The 23079-nt window shown below is 34.0% G+C and overlaps 4 protein-coding genes across 5 annotated transcripts; all 4 read left to right on the top strand.

Annotated features, from left to right (window-relative positions):
- The first annotated feature begins 1048 nt into the window (after positions 1–1048).
- LOC136801681 (uncharacterized) lies at positions 1049–1438 on the top strand. The gene has a single exon (XM_067058329.1). The coding sequence runs from the start codon at positions 1049–1051 to the stop codon at positions 1436–1438; it is 390 nt and encodes a 129-aa protein (XP_066914430.1).
- Positions 1439–2919: 1481 nt separating this feature from the next.
- LOC136801718 (glycerol-3-phosphate phosphatase-like) lies at positions 2920–19680 on the top strand. 2 transcript variants are annotated; one of them, XM_067058378.1, is made up of 10 exons: positions 2920–3029; positions 3308–3375; positions 3958–4050; positions 4291–4437; positions 6818–6862; positions 7305–7452; positions 7839–7938; positions 8361–8402; positions 18007–18148; positions 19504–19680. In XM_067058378.1, the coding sequence occupies exons 1-10, from the start codon at positions 2957–2959 to the stop codon at positions 19531–19533; spliced, it is 888 nt and encodes a 295-aa protein (XP_066914479.1). In that variant the 5' UTR covers positions 2920–2956; the 3' UTR covers positions 19534–19680. The 2 variants fall into 2 exon arrangements, with proteins under 2 accessions (XP_066914479.1, XP_066914487.1); XM_067058386.1 differs by lacking the exon at positions 18007–18148 and having other exon boundaries at positions 19504–19574.
- On the top strand, positions 12285–14539 carry LOC136801735 (collectin-11-like). Its single transcript, XM_067058396.1, has 3 exons — positions 12285–12346; positions 13862–14027; positions 14232–14539. The coding sequence occupies exons 1-3, from the start codon at positions 12292–12294 to the stop codon at positions 14512–14514; spliced, it is 504 nt and encodes a 167-aa protein (XP_066914497.1). The 5' UTR covers positions 12285–12291; the 3' UTR covers positions 14515–14539.
- A 1833-nt stretch (positions 19681–21513) lies between the features above and the next one.
- Positions 21514–22637, top strand: LOC136801672 (perlucin-like protein). The gene is made up of 3 exons (XM_067058322.1): positions 21514–21549; positions 21772–21977; positions 22279–22637. Exons 1-3 carry the CDS (start codon positions 21514–21516, stop codon positions 22559–22561), a joined length of 525 nt encoding a protein of 174 aa, XP_066914423.1. The 3' UTR covers positions 22562–22637.
- The last annotated feature ends 442 nt before the right edge of the window (positions 22638–23079 follow it).

Here is a 23079-nt window from a genome sequence, read left to right as displayed (position 1 = left end):
ACGGGACGCTCATTAGTAAGCGTCTATAGTTGCGAGAATAGGCCTCTAAAGCCTCCTGCAACTCAACCAAATAGAAACAAATAGAAACAAATATGACAAAAAGTATGATTGATAAACTTGTTGGAGTTATCAAAACAAAATTGTTGTCAAAGAGATTTAACAGCAAGTGAAAATACAGGCCAGATATTTAACAGTCCCATGTTTCAACCAATCATCCCAAGTTAGAGCAGTTGACGGTAAATCAAAACAAAAATGGTAGAGTAAAGCTGCGAGCAGAGCTGCTCAGTTCATTTGTTTTGAAATTCTGCTGCTTTGATTGGTCAGTCATTTGATGGCTATGCAAGTTTCCCTCCACTGATGCAACTGGATGCAAGTTACCCGACTTTGCGGTACTAGCCTGCCTGAATAGCCAGCCAGCCAACAATGTGAATTGTCTACTGGGTGTGCCACAAAAAAGTTTCTCTCTTTGAAACTGATTTTCTCGAAATCTAAAAATTTTAAAAGAAACACGCCTATAAAGAAGAAAGATAAATTTAAATTTTGGTGGGTCATTCGTAAAATTCGGTTCATTAGATAAAAAGTTATGCTTAAAAATTTAATATGATGAATGATTAATGCCATGCAAAGTAATGTTCGATAAAAATCAAGAAAACAAAAATTTGTTCAATTTATTATAAAAGCTTTTCGACTATCGTCATCGTCAGTACAGTAAAAAATACATAAGCATATGAAAAAGTATCTACAATTTATAAAGAAAATGTTAAAAAGTTGAGAAATCACATCAATTGTCACGGGAGCAACGATGCCATGACGATTAATGTGTTTTCTTTTGTTCCAGAGTAAAATAATTTACGTTATGCCGTTTCTAAATAAGTTTAATTGCTTAGTCTCTAGTTGATTGTTTAGTGAAGGCTTTTTCAATGTCAACAATATCGACGTGAGGAACTTGAAGTTTCGACCTATAATAGCTCAAGTAGGGACCTGCACATACAAGGCTGCCCAAATAATTGCTAAATATCTGCAACCACTGTTATCTGAAAATGAGTACATGATCAATAACACCCAGAAGTTTCCAACCATTCTGAAAAATCAACCACCGTTACAACACGATGAGGAGTATGTTTCCTACGATGTGGAGAATCTTTTCACCAACGTCCCTGTTAGAGAAACTATTGATTACATCCTTGATGAGATTTATGTGCATGGAAAACTACCAAAACTTTCGTCGAGATTGATATTCAAGCGCTTACTAATGAAATTATCCACCGAAAGTTTATTCTTATTCAACGATAAATTTTACCAACAAATTGACGGATGCACAATGGGCGGTCCGTTGTCTGTAGTGTTTGCTAACATTTTCATGACCAAAATGGAAAAGGACATTGTCGAACCATCAAAACCGGAGTTTTATAGAAGGTTTGTCGATGACTCTAGATAAACAAACGGAAGAAGAACGCACCTGACGTGCTGTTCGAGAAATTCAATAATTATCACAATAAGATCAAATTTACGATCGAGATATCGCCAAATAAGTTTCTTGACACTCAAATTCAGTATACTAACACCATGATAGAAACGTCTGTGCATAGAGGGCAAAACAAAGTTCCTGTTCATTGGAGTTCCAAAGTGCCTAAGAAGTACAAACGTAATACAATAAATGCAGATTTGTACAGAGCGCAAAGAATCTCCTCAAATTTCGACAGTGAAAAAGTGATAATTGCTGACAAGTTTCATTCAGCAGGGTTTTTCCTAAAATAAAACGATTTTGTCTCTAGTGTTATTAGACAATTCAATGAAAATCAAAACGACGAGATGATAATCCCCTAAAAACCTATTTGAGGAACCAAAACCATATGTGCGTATTGAGCTACCTTATTGTCCGAAGAATGAAGGAATTTCTAAATCGTTCATGTCCAAATTTCATGAGTTTACAAAGAATAAATATATGATTATAATCAAATGGAATACAAAGAAAGTGAAAAGTCTGTTCAAGCTCAAGAGTAAAAATCCACACCCGAGTTGCAAGATCTACGTTGGCGAATGTTCGTGTGGAGAAACTTATATCGGTGAAACGGCTAGAAATGTTGAAGTCGCTGGAGTGAACACAACTCGCGCTAAAAGGTAATTCGGAGCCCGCAAAACATTTAGAGAGTAATGATAATAGTCATGTATTTAACTGGAAGGTTCTAATTTCGGCACACCACTTAAGAGCAAAGAAAGGAAAAACTTAGAGGCTTTCCAAATCGCATTGAAAAAGCCTTCACTAAACAATCAACTAGAGACTAAGCAATTAAAACTTATTTAGAAACGGCATAACGTAAATTATTTTACTCTGGAACAAAAGAAAACACATTAATCGTCATGGCATCGTTGCTCCCGTGACAATTGATGTGATTTCTCAACTTTTTAACATTTTCTTTATAAATTGTAGATACTTTTTCATATGCTTATGTATTTTTTACTGTACTGACAATGACGATAGTCGAAAAGCTTTTACAATAAATTGAACAAATTTTTGTTTTCTTGATTTTTATCGAACAAAAATTTAATAAAAAAGTTACTTTCATAAAGTGCCTTTAAAAACGTTAAAAATTGACCTATCAAATTGTTATTTTAAAACTGGCAATCGCAATAGGCTTTACATGATTATAAAAGCATTTTCAGTAATTAAACACATAAATTTTGAAACTGATGGGTCGAAAGGGAAATATTTCTTTCAAGTGCTGAGCACCCTGCATTGTTTTTCTCAGATTTTCTTGTTGAATTCTCTGGTACCTAGACCTTTAGATTCCTATTGTCTGAAACCTTACTGTACATGAATTCAAATCAAGTGTATGTTATGCCTACTGGAATGAGATCTTTCGACTAGCACTTATTGAATCACTTCATTTATTGAATAGTTTCTAACTATTGTTTTTTAGCTTAAAAAAAACCATTAAAATAATAATTTAAAACTATGAAGAAATTGAGCTCAGCAGATGCTACAAAGATTTTGAAGAATATAAAAACATTCTTTTTTGACTGTGACGGTGAGTTTATATATAACATTCTTTAAAATCAGGAAAGCCTGTTTATACTAAACTTCCAATTCCAAGCTTACATAGCTATGTAAATCAAATTCCATTCAGTAGATCTGTTTATCTCTACATACCCTTTTTTAAAGTGACTGTGAGGAAAGTCTTCCTCACAGTCACTTTAAAAAAGGGTATGTAGAGCCGGTGGAATCTTAAGAAAAATGATTGTAGTTGGGCAACATTTATTAGGTTAATAATCAAGATTGTAAAAGCTACATTATCATGTCCATTAGGAGTGCTATGGAATACATTCGGAACACTACCAAAAGCCAAAGAAACTATTGACAAGCTAAAGGCATTGGTGAGTTGGAATACTAATTTGTGCTCGGAAACTACAAAATAAAGTTCTGCAAATGTTCTTAATTTATTATTTACTTAACATTAAAGCAAATTAATGTAACACATGTTTTATCAGTGATTGGTATTTTTTAAAAGACTCTACTTTAAAAATTATTGGGCTTAATGAAATATAACTACATGTTTTTTTTATAAGCATTGCACTTATAAGCATATCTAGGCTCAGATAATGGGAAAAATTAAGCATATGGCAAGCATTACTTGAGCCTACGAAAAATGTTTTTTTCCTGATTTTGGCTATTTTTGGCTGGAATTTCACGGATTTTCAGTATTTCCCTAAATTTATGCTTTAGATTTAAGCATCCCCTCAAGCATTTTTCAGCCTTATTAAGCTTTCGACCTAAGCATCTCTGAGCCTGTTTTCGGATTTTTGTATGCTTATAAAAAAAAACATGTACTCCAGATCTTCAGAAACTGAAGGAGGCTCAAACTATGTTTCCTCGATTAAAACTGGAGCTTACAGTGATCAAACTTGAAAATTAGCAAAAATGTATTTTATGTATCAACGCATCTTTTTTTATTGCAGAATAAACAAATATTTTTTGTGACAAATAACAACACTAAATCAAGAGAAGGATTCTTGAAAAAATTACTAGACAATGGATTCCCTGTTCAAGCAGTAAGTCACAAATTTTAGTCTTACAATTAACACACTTGATAAATATTTTGCTTCGTGCATCCATATAACGATAGTGCAATGAATTATGTTTTCTATTTTCTTAATTTCAAGTTTCATCAAAGTTTAAGCTTTTTGTATTTTTTCGTACCTTATGTATTTATTTTTATAAGATTTTTCAGTCAGTTTTGGTGGGTTTGTTTTTGAGATTTTGAAAAGTGCACCGTTTTGTTTTACCAACAGGACCAGGTTCTTAGCACATCATATCTTGCTGCAGCGTATGTCAAGAACGTCCTGAAAATGCCAGAGAACAAGAAGGTGTATATGATTGGGATGCCAGGGTTGTTGGATGAATTGAAATTAATGAACATCAACACTACTGGAATCGGGGTGTGTAAAAATCTAAATGTGATCTTGATTTCTGTACAGCATTTTCGCCCAGTTTATTAAAATTTAGTTTAAAGGTAAATATGGGGGGTGGTACCTATCCTTGCGGACCGACGGGGGTGTGCTGCTAAAGTTCGAAAAATGGACCCTACAGTATGGCACTGAAATTCCAAAATCTTCTCAAAATTTTCCATATTTTTTCCAAATTCCCCAAAAAGGTACCCTAAGAGGGGCAGATTTTTCTATTTTGGTGTTTTTGGACTCATGGAGGTGAAAAAAGGTACCCTGACCAGTGGTACATCCCCGTACCCTCTTTTTGCCCAAGTACCCCCTCACCGGGTGAATATTAATATTTTTAACCAAATTCTGTCTATAAATTATCCTATCAATGGCGTATTAGACCGTATCACATAACTTTTATTTTTTAAATGGATGTGTTATTGGTCAGCCCCGATGACCCTTCAAATCCCTTTTTTCCAGCCGCAACTTAAGAGTTTGGTTTTTTTATTCCGATTTCCCGATATCACTTTGATTTCTAAACTTTCTTCCGATCGGGTTAACTTTTTGCGTACTTTTAGCGTGCGTTGTTTTTACAGATCATAATGTGGTGTTTCAAGATGGCGGCTCAAGCAATAAGTCTTTTTCGTTCGTTCGGTGTTTTATCTCTTAGCCAGCTTTTATTTATACAAGCATTACTCTGTTGAAATGGCTTTGAAACTAAACTCGAAGATGCAGCACTGGAGTAATTATAAGGATGTTCTTTTCTTTAATATGAAATTTTAACTTATTTGCTCAGTTTTTTCCTGAATTGTGAGTTTTTTTTTACATGCGAGATATAACCCATTTATTTATTTTGTAGCATAAAACATTTTTTTCATTTTGGACTGAAATAGAATACGCAACAATTACTGTAATTTGAGGAGTGATATATATTATAAGGTCAATCTTATTATCTGATTATTCAAAAAATAATGTTTCTCGAACTGAGTGTTTTCTATTGTTTGATTTGATAGGCATTTTTAGCTGTTCTTCGGACTTGGAGATAATATTGATAAGTAATAGAAATTGATCAAGTATATAAGGAGCGCTCCGATGTGAATTGAGAAAACCAATTCTCATCAAAGTAGGACGCAAAAATGTTTTTTTCTCGACTTGCGTTTTTTCACTGGCAGTTACTTTGGTTTTTTTGACCGACTTGAGAAATTATATAAGCTAAATGGAATTGATCAAGTATATTAAATTCAACTCGAGTAAATTTGAGAAAGAACGAAGTTCTTCATCAATATAACGCAAAAATGATTTTTTTAGACTTGCGTTTTTCACTCATGGCAGTTATATACATTTGTTTTTTTGGACGGACTGACTTGGAGATAATTATGATAAAGCGTAAATGGAAATTGATCAAGTATATTAAAGTACCGCTCTATTGAATTTGAGAAAGACCGAAGTTCTTGATCAAATTATGTGACGTAAAAAATGATTTTTCTAGACTTAAGTTTTCACTGCGATTGAAGCAGACACTTGCATTGTTCTTTTTTGAGTAATATGATCAAGCGTAAATGAAATAGCAACTATAGATATTTAAAGGAGGCCTTAGTAATTTCAGAAGGCTGAATTATTCTTCATCAAATTATGACAGAATTATGTTTTTCTAGATTGCATTTTTTCACTGTGATTTGATGGCGGAACTATACATTTTGGACAATAATGATAATAATAATGATAATGGTAATTTTTTTAATAGATAAAGTTGCACTTTTAAGCATATTTAGGCTAATAGGTAAATACGTACATAATTACAGTCTTTTCGGGACGACACCGGGGTGCTAAATAAACTTAAATTTGAATAAATTTTAGATTGTGTACTTTTTTGATTTTTCATTCTTATTATAAAAACTGTCGTAAGCTAACTATTCTCTGCATTTAAGAGAATAGATGACACCATTTACTTTTACTGATTTACAGCATCTTTGTTTTTGGAAACTTTTTGATCTTTTCCAGCTTGAGCTAAATATAATTGATCTCTAAGCTTAGTGAAAAATAAAGTGATACAATTTTGTGATTTGATAGTAAGTTCTTGCTTTTAACTCCTTGCAAGGATTTTATTTCATGAATCTTGTTGAGTAGCCTTTTGTTGCTGTTCATCTGTATATCTACTTTTTATATCTAATCAGCTAAATTCTCCTATTAAGAGAGAATAATTATTCTCTCATACAGATGAACATGGCATATTTTTAATCCATATTGTATACAAACGTAAATTTGATGATTTTTTCACTCTCGTTTTAGTAAATCATATCAATTTTTAACAACATATCTTTCTAATCATATTAAGCAATTTAGGCTGACCTTCCAGCGCAGCTGGTTTATTACTATTCTTCAGCCTCGAGAAAACACAGCAGATATGTTGGTCACCAAAGAACCTGATGTAAGTTAAATCAAGGTTAGTTTTATTGGATTTACATCTAATCTAACAGTAACATGCTTCATTCTCCTCAAATCTCCGTTAGAGAATCGGTTAATACAGAAGTTGATCAATTTTTAACAATGAATCATAAACGAAAGTCATAATAAAAATCAACCATCGCCTTGACAGAATACGATTCTGCTTCCACAGTGTAGACTGGGTAGCTCAATCGGTAAGAGCAGTTGCACTAGTAAAGCGAAAACCATGAGTTGTACTATCAAACGGACGTCAATACGCACATATATACGTGTTGAGGTAAGGTATAGTTACACGCTGCAATAGAACGACTTTTCTTTCTCTGCTTCGCGTCGTTGAATATCTCTCACCTCGAATTAATGAACCAAACATCCATTCAAAGACTATGCAATATCCGCTTAATATTGTTATTATAAATATTCAATAGGTGGGAGCTGTGGTTGTTGGGTACGATAATCATTTTTGTTTAACAAAAGTTTCGGAGGCACTGCAATATTTACAAGACCCTGAAATACCTTTCATTGTCACAAACACAGACAATCGATATCCAGTGAAGCCTGGTGTATTTGCTGCAGGTGTGCCTTAATTTTTCTTTTCCTTTTTTTGATTGGTCAAGAACGTGGTTATAATCCTCACTGCACAATCCAGTTAAGGTTCATTTTTGTGAAAACACCATTACCCCTCAACAAGAAATTTCTTAAATAAAGTGAATTGGAATCGAAACAGATCACGATTTTTTCTTTAAAAATGCATGCGAATTATAAGAAATTAGCCATCATTGTATTTTGCACAATGTTAGAAATGATAATGGGATTTAAATGGTTAGTAAATCTGAGAATATTTCCTGCCAATTTCTTTTGACTACGCACTTCATCGTTAATGCTGATATCTTGTTGATTGCTGATATCATTATGTATTAAAATCATGCGAGTTTTCAAAGCTTGTTTTTCTCAATTTAAAGGAACTGGAGTAGTGGTAGCAGCAGTCACAGCTGTCGCAGAACGTCAACCAATTGTGCTTGGAAAGCCTCATAAAATGTTCTTAGAAGTTGCTCAAACCACGTACGTTAACGATGTTTTCATATAATTGCCCATTATTTTTTTAAACTATACAAGCACAAGCGTAATTGTGTTCGAAATGAGAATTCGAGTTAAAGTGGTTTGAATTATGTAGACTGCACTGTCACTTCATACTGTATGTAGTATTACACTGTTTTCTTTTAAAATAAAATTTTGGCCCTTTTTGCGAAAGTATGTCTTTAAAATTCTTTAAAAATTAGATTGATCTTTTAAACTCCAAAAACGTGTAGACTGTCATGAACAAGACATTTCTTATCGAAAGTTAAAGGTTTGAATTATCACTTGTATGCTGCAGTTAGACTAACTTTTAAAGTTGACAGTTTGGAGCAAGACCTAATTATTTCAAAGGGGGTCTTATGTGTTGATAGGTATTTAAGTTTTTCTTCCTCTTTTTTTTTCTGCAGATGTGATATTGACCCTTCCACTTCAATCATGATAGGCGATCGGTAAGTATTTTCTTATTTGATAACGTGAAATCTTTTCCAACATGATAAGGATGCTCTAAATTTTGGCATCCAATTTAATTTTATTGATTGAAAGGATCTAGGCGTACCAACTTTCGCGAGCAGAAACTTTCGCGATTTTCCACAAACCCCTTCTCATAACGCTTTAAAGTGACGCATTATACATCCAGTTGCAGAATATGGCAAGGCTGCACTCAAGATTATTTCCATGTCTATTTTCATTTTCTTTCAAAAATGTGGTCGGACCGCGGCCCCTGTGTTATCAATTTTAACATTCATCCATTTTTGAATTCAGTCTTTACCCCCGACGACGACCTGCACCTGCTCTTGGAGTGTGTAGAATTTCAGATCGGTGTGCACTTGACAGTTAAAAACTTGCTGCACCTTGGGGAAGGCACCTTTTGCACTTGCACTTGACTTTTTGACGAGTGATGCCCTCGAGATCTCAAGCAAACGTGCCATGATCTGTATACTAGCACATAATCTTCCTTTCATTAAACGTCCTGTCTTTTGACATGGAATAGAGAATTTTCTTATCACACGTAAAAGGATTGCTTTCTCGAGATTTATAAACCAATCTAAATACGAGCTTGAAAACTGTGCCAGCAGGTATTTCCACCATAAAAATCGGAAAGTTCAGATCAAAGCATGCATGTTTAATCACCTGACAGGGAAAAGCATTGTCGGCTAAAATTGTCCTTCGAAATCTTTTTTTTCTGTAGGCAAAAACAGCCATCGAATAATTCTTGGCATACTACGGCTATTCACCGAGGTTACTATTCACATAGTTTCAGTCAACAAATATCTTTGATCGGAGCTATTTCAGTGCATTTGAATCAATATGAAAGTTATTTTTAAAGGGGAATTTGTTTAATTTCTATGACAAGAGAAAAAAACTCATCTAAAATTGACCAAGCACGCTTTACTTTTGTTGACTATAAACGCCCTTTCAAATATAGAGCTGCTATTGTGTGGAATAATATTCCTAATTCCAATCAGGGAGAAAAATACTTATGATGCCTTCAAAGAGGCCCTGAAAAAGTCTGACTGTCTTGACAAAATAAATTTTAATATGACTGGGAGAGCTCTCCAACATGAAGACTACATATATTTCTAGAACTACTTATTTATTATATATCACATTATTTTACACATTTATTATTTATTGAATATAATATAAACTAGTCATATCTTTCACTAAATGCCCCCACATAAAGATCATGTCATGCACTTAAAGCTTTAATGCTTTAAATATTAAAACATTAAAAAATAACCAGGAATAATTGATTGATTTAATTATTGATTGATTGGTTGATTGATTGATTGATTGATTGATGATTGAATTGAAAAAATTATATTCCATTAACAAATCCTTGAAGAATTCGCAGCTTGATAAATTTAAAGCTTCTCAAATATATTTAAAAAATTATGGATCGCTACAGGTTGTTCACATCTCCTGTTTGTTTTTTCTCCTTAGTTTCTTTCTACACATATATATCGTGATTATTATTCACTAAATAGACCTTTTCTGATAATGCCGCGACATCTTAAATCTAGAAAAATATGGTGAATAATCAACAAGATAACCATCAAATAGCTTTGTTTTTTCATTGGCTGCTATATTTCACAATTCTCTAACTTTGCCTAATAAACAATAGTCAAGAGGATACTGCGTATGAAATTTATCAAAAAGTTCTGCGCCATCTTAAATAGGGTGAAATAGAAACCAATCCTAGTTAAGGCCCGGCCTCCACTTGCGTACGCTGTGATTGCACTTCTCAAACAAAATCTTCTATTTTATTGGTCAATAGAAAAATAAAGGAATGCCATTGTGGTCCATTCAGACGTACAGTCGAGAAAAGTTGAAATGTGCCTAAATTTTTTGTTCAAGTGCATAGTACTTTTTCATGATGCAATCTTTTCTCCAAGCAGCGCAGACAATGAAGAGACGTGCCTTCAGGAAGCTAGACTTTTTGAGTTTATAGCTATATATACTTTCGCTTTATTGTGTTTCGATGACTGTCGTGTACCTAGTCTACCACCGTTAAAAGCTTCGGGAAGGTCATCCTAACTTGAAAGCCAGAATTGGAGCTATTTCACCAAACCACTGCAGCGTAAGTTATCACAACTGCATGAAAAAGTTGAATGTGCGCATTAAAGTTAACGAATGTAACAAACTTTTGCAGGTTTTTGAATAGATTTACACACTGAAAAAACAGTGAAAAAACTCTAAGTGAGGTAAATCTATTTTAAGACCAAAAGAAAAAGTTTGTTACATTGATTGACAGCACATTAATTCAACCACTTTGGATTCAACTTTACATATGCAGCATTCAATTTTTGTACTTTGCCGGTATCTTGGTTTACTAAGTAAGATTAAGAGGACTTCTCGACTTTCTTGATGGTAATTTAAAGCTCGAGAAGCTCTATACAATAAAGGTAGTTATTATAAAAAAAGACAAGATAATTAGAGTTAAACAAAAATATCAAATGTCATTTGAAAACTTGAGCAATTCTTTAAATTCCGCAAAAGAATGAAATCTTGCGGAGTGAACTTCTGACTAAATTACAGTAGTAGTATTCAGTTTCAAAGACAAGAAACAAAATTTGACATACAAACCTTTTTCCAGTCAATGAATCAGCTCATCATCATCATAACCTGTCTGCCATTTTGTTTGTTTTGATTTGCACAAGTAATATTGTAATTCGTGTTATATCATACACTGTTATGATTTGCATTTATAACACGCTCATTCAGCTTTCAGCTAAATCAAACTAAAATTGTAATTGTAATAATAGTAATAGCATATAACGTAATATGAAAATATGTACTAATTATATGTACTACTAAATATTACACCGTCCCGAAAAAAAACGAACATTACGGAGGGACAACTGGATGTCTTACTCGACAACACAACAACAATTCGCAAAATTTTGAGATTCCGTCCAATTCTTGCGTGAACTATGAGTGCCTCCTCGTCGCTACTCTCCTGCGGGGCAATATAATTTTTTTTTTTTTTTTTTTCAACTTACTGTCATACTAGTATATATTTTGAATCATTGACTCCCGCCGAAAAACACCAAACCAGCCATAATCCTCAAGTTTAATGTAGAAAACACGTTGCCTTTGCAGTGGTTGCTTTACTTTTTCTTTTTTGCCTGAGTCACACAGTTTTTACTGCCATGTATATGGACTTGTATATAAGATTGTATATATTTTGTATCTGCACTCCTGCAAATAATAATAATATAATATACAATAACATTCGAATGCAAATCATAATTTTATGTTTTGTTTGAGCATTGTACAAAAAGTTATTCTTTGAAATTGGAACCTCCCGTATTCAAATCCATCTTCGAATATTTGGCATTCATAACATGTAAGTGGGATTGTTCATTATGCTACTCGTGTCCGTTTTAATTGAGAATTATAGTTTGAAAACGATTTTCCTGTTTTGCGAAGTTGTCCTGGAAATCAAGCCTTTTGTTGAAATTTTTTGCAGATGGCTACCAGTAAAATATTGTGAACAAGTGGTTAAAAGTGACATCAAATACCAAACTTGATAGGATTGCTACATAATAAGCGAAAGAAACGAAAGAAAGAAAATTTCAATTCCCACAGAAGAGAGTTAGGAAGCCATATAAGGATTGTTTTGAACAAAACAAGTCTTGGCACGGTGTTTTCCAACGATGGGTGAGATCTATATAAAGTGTGGGCAAGAATTGATAAATCATCCTCGTGCTTTTGTTTCCGTCATTACATTAAGAGTAGCAGTGTTGTTTTGATACTTCTTTACTTTATTCATGTACAGCACCATTTGTTAGCTTCCCGAGATTTAGTTTTGATTTCTCTTCGGCAAAATCTGAAATGAAGACATCCTTGGCGTTTTTGTTCGCTGTTTTGGCTTGTGCAAGCGCGACCAGTAAATTATTTTGTTCCTAAACTACCTTTCATTAACTCTTTTACCATTTCCCTTCTTTTTCCTGACAAATGATGTCAGAACCACGAGTATGGCTGTACCATTTAATATCCATACAGGGCATGGACGTACTTTTTCTGAGGACTTATTTCTTGAAAATATATCCTCCAAAAAAATGGAAAAATTGATATCAATTTAACTACAGTATGTGGCCCCCAAAACGGCGATCAAATTTGAAATTTCTCTCAAATCTAGAGGAAAAGATATTTTACAAAAATGTTTGCTGCATGAAAACCTTTAACATCTCTACTTTATTTCCTGGAAGTTCTTTTTCAAAATTTCCAATTTCAACAATATTTTTCAATCCTTAAAATAGGTAACTTTTTTCTAAGGCCTCCAAAACGAGGGGAATTTTGCGCTTTCGTCGAGATATCTTAAGATATGATACAAATTTTGACCAGAGTTTTTGAAATAGATTTAAGGTTTGGGCCTAATTTATTTGATAAAATTTTTACAGTATACCCTTGGGTTCAAAATGCAGGTTTGCGGCCCCAAAACGGAGGTGTAGTTAAAGCAAATTTAAGCCCATTGGTAATAGGGGAGAAACTATGAACATATTGTGTTTTCCCTAATTTAGACCCGAGATGTAAAATTTTTGTATTTTGAATATTTTCAAGATTTCGATATTGCAATCCAAACGAAATTTAGAAATTTCAAAATGACAATTTGATTAAACAAACGTCGTAATCAAGTGTTTAAACATTTTTTTGAAAATAGTTCCATTCGATGGAAGATAGGTGGAAAATTTTAGAAAAAAAGCTTAACTGAAACTGAAAATATTAACTTTAAGATATTTTTCGCCTATATTTGCAAAAAATGACAGTTTTGCCATTTTTTGCTGATTCAGACAAAATTTTATATATATGTTAATTTTTGTATAAACTATTAACGCAGGGATGATAGAATCCAGATTTTTGCTTTTTCCATATTAGAATTTTCGTTTTGTCATGTATTCTAGGCCCAAGAACTGGGTTGACCTCAGATCGTAACTTTAACCCAGCCGCTAAGTCCAGAGGATTGCATTTTCTGAACGGATTAGGTTAGAAAGTTTCCTATACCCCGTTTTCATAATTATTTCATATCCAGGAGCTAGAGCTAGAGTATACATTTTATCTAATTTGTGTTAAAATATTTCCTGAGACGCATAGTTATTTGAATCTGTCTCACCAGCAAAAACATGCTATTTTTAATTCACCGCATTCTTCAAAATAACAAAAATCGTTTAATTCTGATAAATCTAGAAGTCAGAATCTTCATTTTAATGAAAACCTCCGTTTTGGGGGCCGTCTCCGTTTTGGGGGCCATATACTGTAAGTTAAATACTACTTTGATCAAGTAAAACTTCTGCTCGTTTATCCCCTGTGTATGCTTATGAAATGGACCAAATCTAAAGACACTTTAATTATAAATAGTTTCCTCTCATTCGATATCGATCATTTGATGTTCCTTATATTGCAGACCTTTTGAGAGTGAGGACAATCACAAGAGTGTACACATCTTCATATCGCATCATCAGGACACCAGAAACATGGATCAATGCACAAAAGAAATGCAGAGCTTGTGGCGGTAACCTTGCTACCATCACAAACCCAAGTGATCATGCTTATTTGGCTGCTCAATTGAAGTAAGTTTGAACTTTTGTCCATTTGTCGGCCTTACCAATTCGTTTTGTTATGCTGTTGGAAATGATTTTCGTATGAGGTTTCGTATAAAGCTGGCATATTTTCAGAATTCATTTAATGTTCGGTTACTTCACTTTCTCAGAGACAATTTTATGTAAAAAACTTCTATGGTAGCTCTCTTCCAATGACACTTTTTTTTACTTTAGAAAGATGAATATCAAGTCTGCATTCGTTGGTTTGAACGACTTTAAAAAAGAAAAGAGATTTGTATGGGCAGCCGGTAGTTCCGCTTTTGGTGGAAGATCTGGCTACAAGAAATGGTGCCCCAAAGAACCGAACAACTTTCGAAACGAGGATTGTACGGAACTCATTGCCAACCATAAAGCAGGACCCTGTTTGAACGACCTCCGCTGTTCATTCCCAAGTCACAAACGAGGATATATTTGCGAGATCAATGCCAGCAAGACAACACAAGATGTACTTGTTTAGGAGAATATCTTTGTACTATATCTAATTTTGTTTTATTGTTGTTGGACGTAGAACATCTGCGTTTTTTTCTAGTATCTTTTTGGTTTGTCCTTTTTGGCCTTTTTTAGGATTTTTGTTGTTTTCTTTCACAGGTCTTGGTCTTGCCATTTTCTCATTTTTGGGGTAATTTCTGTATTTTATTCATACAGAAACTAATATATTCACGAATTCATGCATATCCTTGTACTTTTTGGACCTACCCCGGTGGAGGTCCTATAAATTAACCTTTGTCCGTCCGTCCGTTAGTTACCAGCTTTTCTCGAGATTGGCTCATTAGTTTTTTCTGATTTTTTGCACGATGATGCAAAATGGCAAAGCCCAAAATGTGACGGAGCCGGATTTTCGAAAAAAAATTTTTGGGGGCAAATTTGGGCCAAAAAACGGCTAAAACGGGTTTTTTTTTGGACTTTGTGAAAAATAGATCATTATTTTTTCTTATTTTTTGCACGAAAGCAGGGACCATCGAGGTATCCGATGGTCAGCAATTTTTGCAAAAAATTTGTTGGCCCACGAAACCATGTTACATAAAAGCACTATTATAGCATAGCGATGTTCTAGTCAATTACCATTTTTTTATGAGTAGATGTTTTTTCTGCTCAAGAGGGCTTACTTTTGAAGAATTTGTGTGTTTAACAGAATTGGTTGCTTGCGTGTTTTATAAGAAAAATGGCCAAATTCGATATTTTTTATAACAATTATCAATTACTTAGGATATTGGCTTTTCTCGAGATTGCTCTGGCATTCTTTATGATTTTTTACACAAAGTTGCTACTATAAACCCTGATGGACAGAACCTGATTTGAAAAAAAATTTTGGGCAAATTTGGGCCAAAAACGGCTAAAAACGGCTTTTTTGGACTTTGTGAAAATGGATCATTAAATTTTTTCTGATGTTTTGCAGAAAGGAGGGTACCATCATAGGTAAGAGGGCTCAAGCAGACTTTTGCAAAAAATTTTTGTTGGCTCACAACGCATGTTTATCTATAAAATCACATATAAGCATACAGAAAGTTCTTAGTCAATTACGCATTTTTTATGAGATGATGTTTTCTGCTAGAGGACTTACTTTGAGATTGTGTGTTAGACAGAAATGTTGGGTTGCTGGCTGTTTTTATAGAAAACTGCCAAATCGAGATTTTTTATAAGCCATAGCAATTCTTAGGTATTGGCTTTTCTCGAGATTGGCTCTTTCATCTTTATGATTTTTACAAAGATGCATAACTTAACCCTGAAATGTGACAGACCTGAATTTTCGAAAAAATGTTTTTGGGAATTTGGGCCAAAAAACGTTAAAAAATGGATCATTATTTTTCAAATTTTTGCATACAGTAGGGTAACCGATAGGTAAAGAGGCTAAGCAGTTTTTTTGCAAAAAAATTTGATGGCAAAAAAACGCATGTTAGCGATAAGAATCACTATAAGAAGATACATCATGTTCTTAGTCAATTACGCAATTTTTTTATGAGATAGATTTTGTCTTTTCTCCGAGTGTTTAGACAGGAAATTTTGGTTGTTTGGCCTGTTTGTAATGAAAAACTGGCCAAAATTCGATATTTATATAAGCAATTATCATTACTTAGGTTTCGATGTTGGCTCTTCATTTCTACGAATTTTGATAAGAGCATAGTAACCCTCATGTGACGGAGCCCGAGTTTGAGCAAAATTTGGGTATTTCATCTAAAAAACGGCCATAAAAGGTTTTTTGACTTAGTGAATATTGACCATTGTTTTTTTCTGATTTTTGTATAATGTAGATAAAGATGGCTCAAGCGCTTTTGTAAAAATGAATTTTTCAGCTCAAAAAAAGCAGCTTTATAATAAGAATCACTATTAAAACTATATCAAGTCTTAGCCAATTACTCAATTTTTTGGAGATGTTTTTTTGCTACGAAGTCTTGATATAAAACATTTCAAACATGAAATTGGTTTCTAAAAAACGTTTTTTTATAAGAAACAAACGACGAATTTAAGAATCGGACTATTTGTGTTCTGAATGATTGTTTAATGGTCACGTCACGTAGATATCAATTATAAACGTGTTAAATGCATAATCCAGGTAGGTCCATCAAAGTATCACTTGTAATGGTTTATTCTGAAAATAATATTTTTTTTCATTTCCTTGAATTAACATAAAAAGGAATGAATTCTAACAATCTTCTCTTGTTTGTCGTTCAATTCCGTTCAGATTTACCGGATAAAATCAATTCTCGGCTGTGGGCCAAACCATCTAAAAGGTCATTGTTGACGACTTTGGAATAATAACTTTTTGTATAGAATAAATTTGTATAAAAACCACACGGGCTGCTAAATACCGCGCAACTTAGGTAGGGTTTAGCGGCTTCTGGCCTTCGGACTTTTACTTCATTGCCCCCTCCCCCCCCAAAAAAAAACTTTTGAAATACTCATCCAATTACTATGAAATTCTGGAAGTATGTAACAAATATAGGTTGGCATATTTTGTGAAAATTTTGGCGTCATCGATGACGTTATCGCCATCTGATGACATCATCAATCTTTGAAAATGCTAAAATTTTGTGAGGCAACTCCATATGACATGTGTTTTTGGGTACAGGATCATTTTTTTGCAACCAAAATAGCCCTTTTTTCTGAAACACCCCTAGCTTCCTAGTTGACAAATGCTTTTGATTTGAAATTTTGACAAGTGTTTAGTATTAATAAGCTTCTTATGCTGAAAGTGAGCATTGTAGGTTGAAACGGACCAGTCTTTAAAATACCACACGAGCATGTAATCAAATATAAATTTGGTACATTGTCATAAATGTTAGAGATGTCATTGATAATAGTTCAAGAATTCCGGCAGGGTGTCAACGCGTATTTTACAGACTCGTCTGCAAAGGGGGCCATTCAAAAAGTACGTTCGTCGCCGAGCAAAAAAGCGAACGAAAACGAACGGGGGGAGGGGGGTCAAGTCGATCTGTTAGTTCGCTTTTGCGGGGGGGGGGGGGGTGGGGGTGCTTGTCACATGACTTTTAACTTAGTCTATGAAAAATCTTTTTCTGGTATCTCCTAATGACTAGTACATTTTTTCTTTGAATCGATAACCGAAGACAATTGTTAATCCCCTAAACAATTGTGTATGTTATAATTGTTTAGCAATTATTAGATAATTAGACTCAAACGTTCAACGCGTAATTTTAGCGAAATTTACATTCTGCTTTGTAAAATACCAATCAGACAGGTGGCCGAACAAAAAATTAAGAAATCAACTCCAATCATCCATATCTACCACTTGGTCAAAATTTCATGTTTATAACACTTGTCAATTTTAAGAAAAAAAGTGACAAAAAAGATTTCAACAACGAAAAAAAATCACTTCACTGGAGATATGAATATGAAGGACTTGAACGTCTCTCTTCAGTCTTTTACGCTTTAGTAGTAGCAACGCTTAGAAATGATTTAGACAAAAAACCCTCTTTTTATTTGTAATTTACAGATTGAACACTGATATTCATTTTGGACGAAACTGTGGTTTTCAAACGCTCTGCGTGCTTACTGGAATCACCTCATCAAGCGCTCTTCAGAAAGCTGAATCTGATGGAAACACTAACTTCATTCCTGATTATTTTTCGGATGACGTAAGCTTCTTCATTCATTTTATAGTTTTATAAGATAAGAATACTTGAAATAGATTCCCTTAACATGAAGAACTAGCCTAGCACGGAGGGCCTAGCACGTAGGGCGTACGGAACTTCGTAATACCAATATACCGATCACTTTTTACCACAATTACCGATATACTGATAAATTTTTCATTCAAATACCGATACCGATTAATATTTCCCCATTTTTGTGGTACTCGTCCTCTGAAGGGGGTACTTAGGCAAAAATGGGTGCTGGGGTGTGAGCAGACGATAAAAGTCAGTTTTTCACCTTCCAAAGTCTCTCTGAGGGTTGGAAAATTCACCATATTTTTTAATTTTCAATAAAAATTTTCTCTTTTATCTTTTTCTCATTTCAAAAATACTTCTTTCACCCAACCCATGTAAAAAGAATTTCTCATGCGTGTCTCCTTGACTACATTCAACATGAAAGAGCATGTGGTACATCGAAAATAAATTTCAAATTTCGAAAAAGAAAAGAAAAATTTCTAAAAATATTTTGTCGAAAATTTTTTTGATTTATTAATTTAAAGATTTTTCAAATTTTTCAGCCGGCGGTAAAAAAAATCTCCGTTCGCGAGGCGCCAAATATGATTTTTCCGTCTGCTAAAGGTAGACCTGAATTGACAGTCGCAAACCCGATTAAGCGGTCGAAGACCTGAATTAACAGCCTAAAACCTAAATTAACGGCCTGAAACCTGAATAAACAGCCTAAAACCTGAATTAACAGCTGAAACCTGAATCAACAGCCGAAAACCTGAATTAACGGCCGAAAACCTAGAAAAAATACATTGAGGGGAAATTTGTTATTGATCTTTTTTATGAATTCAATCAAGATATTATATGATGTTTCAATGGAAATATTATTGGAAAAAAGTTAAGTTAAGATATTTTAAACTCAAAATAATGAAAATTAATGACAAAACCTCATCTTTACTCGTGTGCGCTGAGTCGAATGAATGAACGACATGGTATTAGGGAACTTTCAAAAAGATTTTCCCAAAAGTCAATAAGTGGGGGGCTGGAATAAGAATGTCCTGGGTGGAAAATTTTTGAAAAATTAATTAGCGGGGCCCCTCGGCTATTACCTTATCGGCCAAAACTTAGTCGGCTTCGGAAGTTTTTGCTTATAAGAAAAAGTTTTTAACGACATCCTCCTTTCAAATGGATAAAAAAATCAACTAAGAAATGGCATCTTACTAAGATGATAAATTTTTGACTGTTCTGCAATTTGAAAACGTTATCATTCGCAACGCATGTCGTGTTCTAAACCTCAATCAATCGTGAATGGTGCAGGTTTAAAGATTTTGAAATTCCTTCTTTCTTTTTAGTTGACAACGTTATGCGATGCAGAGACCTGAGAAGAAGAAGAATTAGGATAATTTAAATTTGATAGCTAGATTTTATAATTCAATTTTAGAAAATTCTGTTTTTATAATTATTTGAATAGTTTTATAAGCAACTGTCAAATTTTGAGTTTCTACCAAGAATAAAATCGAGAAAATTTTGTAATGTACGAAATTTACTTGAACTAAACGCCCCCTAAACGCCCATCTGGCAGGAATCCTTCTAAACCTTAAGAATCATTGAAAGTGAGTTAAACTGAGTTAGACTTAAAACTTTCAAAATCATAGATGTGCTTGGAAAATCTTCAAACAAGATTTTGTTCTCCGATTCTTCTAAAGATTCTATCAACTGAAAAAAATAAGGGCTTTTCTTTTGACAGCTGAAAATATTCCAACACTTAACGCGAGTCGGGGATTGGGAAGAAAACTTTTAAGTCAGTCATTTTTTAAGACATAGTACTCTTCTAAGTGCATCTCCTGAAGTATTGTCCATCAAAATTAGAAAATGTATTGAACTTTTTCGGGAGACTAAGTCGACCAAAATGAGGCAAGTGACACCACTTTTCAAGCTCTATAAGATGGTATGATCAGTTTTTGCATGGATATGCAAACGACTGGACGTCTATCTTCTATTATGTCTTTGAAGCGAGTTTTGTTGCCGCCTGTTTATCCAATTTGTTATAAAAATTCCGACAATTTTATTTCTTTGAATTACTTAGCTAAAAGGATTGACAGAGCTTGAAGATAACTCGTAATTCACAAAAAAATTAATCCCGAATTTTTTCATGAGTTTGCAATGTATTTCGTCAAAAATTTTCAACACTGAAATGCAGAATTTCAACTTCGTGTATAATACTTTGGAATCACTTTTGTAGCTCCAATGATTTTTTTTTATGACTGGAAAAAAATAGTATGCCAAAGTTGAGAGCCTGTGTCATAAGAATATAATAATTTGAATCTCATCATACTCTCTAAAATAATTCCATACTTTTGACACAATATTTAGAAATATTAGGCAGAGTTTTGACAATGTGACGATGATTTTGCCTCTGTTATCTTTTATTTGATGCTTATAAAGTAGATGCTTATAAGAAAAATAAATAGGCTCATATTGTGCACCACTTCTTGTATATAGATAGGAGAGTTAGGGATGACCATATAAGGATTGTTTTGAACAAGACCAAGTCTCTGGCACGGTGTTTTTCCAAAGATGGGTGATCTATATAAAGTGTGGTGCAAAGGATCGACAAATCATTCCTTCATTGCTTTTGTTTCTGTCATCTAAATTTAAAAGGTAAGCAGTGTTTTTTATACTTCTTTACTTCAATTTCAATGTTACATCGACCATTATGTTAGTCTTACCCGAGAGTTATTTTGATTTTCTTTTTCAGGCAAAAGATCGTGAAAAATGAAGACATCCTTGGCGTTTTTGTTAGCTGTTTTGGCTTGTGCAAGCGCGACCAGTAAATTATTTTGTTCCTAAACTACTTTAGGTGTACAAACTTTCGCGAGCAGAAACTTTCGCGAGGACGAAAAATCGCGAAATTCACGACATTTACTTTCGCGAATTTAACGGAAAAATATTTTTCGCGAGCATTAACTTTCGCGAATCAAGACGTAAAATTGAGTATTTTCTGGTATTTTCACATGAAAAAATGGCTTAGAGGGACGAATACTTCTGGTATTGGCTTGAAACATTTGTCCTTTGACTTATTAGTCTTTTAGCAGGCTAAAAAGTGCCATAAAAGTTACATTTTATTCAAAGTTTGAAGTTTTACAGATTTTATATTTTTTCAAGAATTTTTCGCGAGCATAAACTTTCGCGAATAGCCCTTCCTAGAATTCTTAAAGACATCTACTTTCGCGAAAAGGGCCAAAACTCGCGAAAATCGCGAAAGTTTCTGCTCGCGAAAGTTTGTACGCCTAAAGTACCTTTCATTAACTCTTTCACCATATCCCTTCTTTTTCCTGACAAATGATGCTAGAAACACGAGTATGGCTGTACCATTTAATATCTATACAGGGGACGAGGTTCGAAAAATGAACACTACGTGGGACTCGTTTTTTCAAAAATGTTGCCGAAATTTGCGAAAAAAGTTACCTTGAAAGATTTTCTCAAAATTTTTCTATTTTGGTGTTTTCACGCGGGTTTTTTGGGATTTGTAGAGGTTAGAAAAGGTACCCTGACCAGCGGCGCATTCCCCTTAACCCATATATGCATATACAATGGATTGACCAAATCTGTACGTGTAGACACTTAAATTATCTACTGTTTCTTCTCCATTTGATGCAGACCTTTTGAGATTAAGGACAATCACGAGAGTGTACGCATCTTCATATCACATCATCAAGACACCAGAATTATGGATCAATGCACAAAAGAAATGTAAAGCTTGTGGCGGGAACCTTGCTACCATCACAAACCCAAATGATCATGCTTATTTGGCTGCTCAATTGAAGTAAGTTTGAACTTTTGTCTTCTCACGAAATGAAAATTCCGAGTTACTTTTTAAAAGCCCCTTTGATTTACGGCCTTACCAATTCGTTTTGTTATGCTGTTGGAAATAATTTTTGTAAGAGGTTTCGTATAAAGCTGGCATATTTTCTGAATTCATTTAAAGTTCGGTTGCTTCACTTTCTCAAAGACAATTTTTTTTTGACATTATATAAAAGACTTTTATGGTAGCTGTCTTACCATAGTATAAGAAAGCCGCGGCTTTCTTATACTATGGTCTTACAATGACACTTTTTTTACTTTAGAAAGATGAATATCAAGTCTGCATGGGTTGGTTTGAACGACATTAAAACAGAAAAGACCTTTGTATGGGTAGCCGGTAGTTCCGCTTTTGGTGGAAAATCTGGTTACAAAAAATGGTGCCCCAAAGAACCTAACAACAAAGGAAACGAGGATTGTGTGGAACTCGTTGCCAACCATAGTGCAGGACCCTGTTTGAACGACCTCCGCTGTTCATTTCCAACAAACAAACGAGGATATATTTGCGAGATCATTGCCAGCAAGACAACACATGATGTAACTATTTAGGAGAATATCCTTGTACTTTAATGGTTTATTCTGAAAAACATATTTCTTTCATTTCCTTGAATGAATTCTAACAATATTTTTTGTTTGTTGTTCAATTCCGTTCGGATTTACCAGATCTGTAGAAAATCTCCATACTCGAGTAAGTTCATTACGCGAGGTTTCGTGAATGAAATTGGGAGTTTCTAAACATCGACCAGAAATGGCGACCACGACCAGCGACGCGACCAGATAAGTTTGGGTTATCGAGTTTTTCCTCTTTCTCCACCTTAGAGTCTTTCTCCTTTAATCATTATTTATCGATGTCTCACCTACAGTAATGTAATTATAAAGCCGCGTGCAAAACGTGTAGAACAGCCATTTCAACGCTCTTGGAGCTTGAATGGGGTGTCAATTTCTATCCTTTTGTATTTTCGGCATCAAATTGATTAGTGGCAAATTTGGTGGCTTTATATTTGATCATCAGATCATTATTTTGTCAAAATAAGTAATTTTGACAATGTACTCTTAGGAGCCAAATA

The sequence above is a fragment of the Clytia hemisphaerica genome, unplaced genomic scaffold, assembly GCF_902728285.1.
Source record: "Clytia hemisphaerica strain Z4C2 unplaced genomic scaffold, Clytia hemisphaerica genome assembly, whole genome shotgun sequence".
Lineage (NCBI taxonomy): Eukaryota > Metazoa > Cnidaria > Hydrozoa > Leptothecata > Clytiidae > Clytia > Clytia hemisphaerica.
This window is presented reverse-complemented; position numbering and strand designations above follow the sequence as displayed.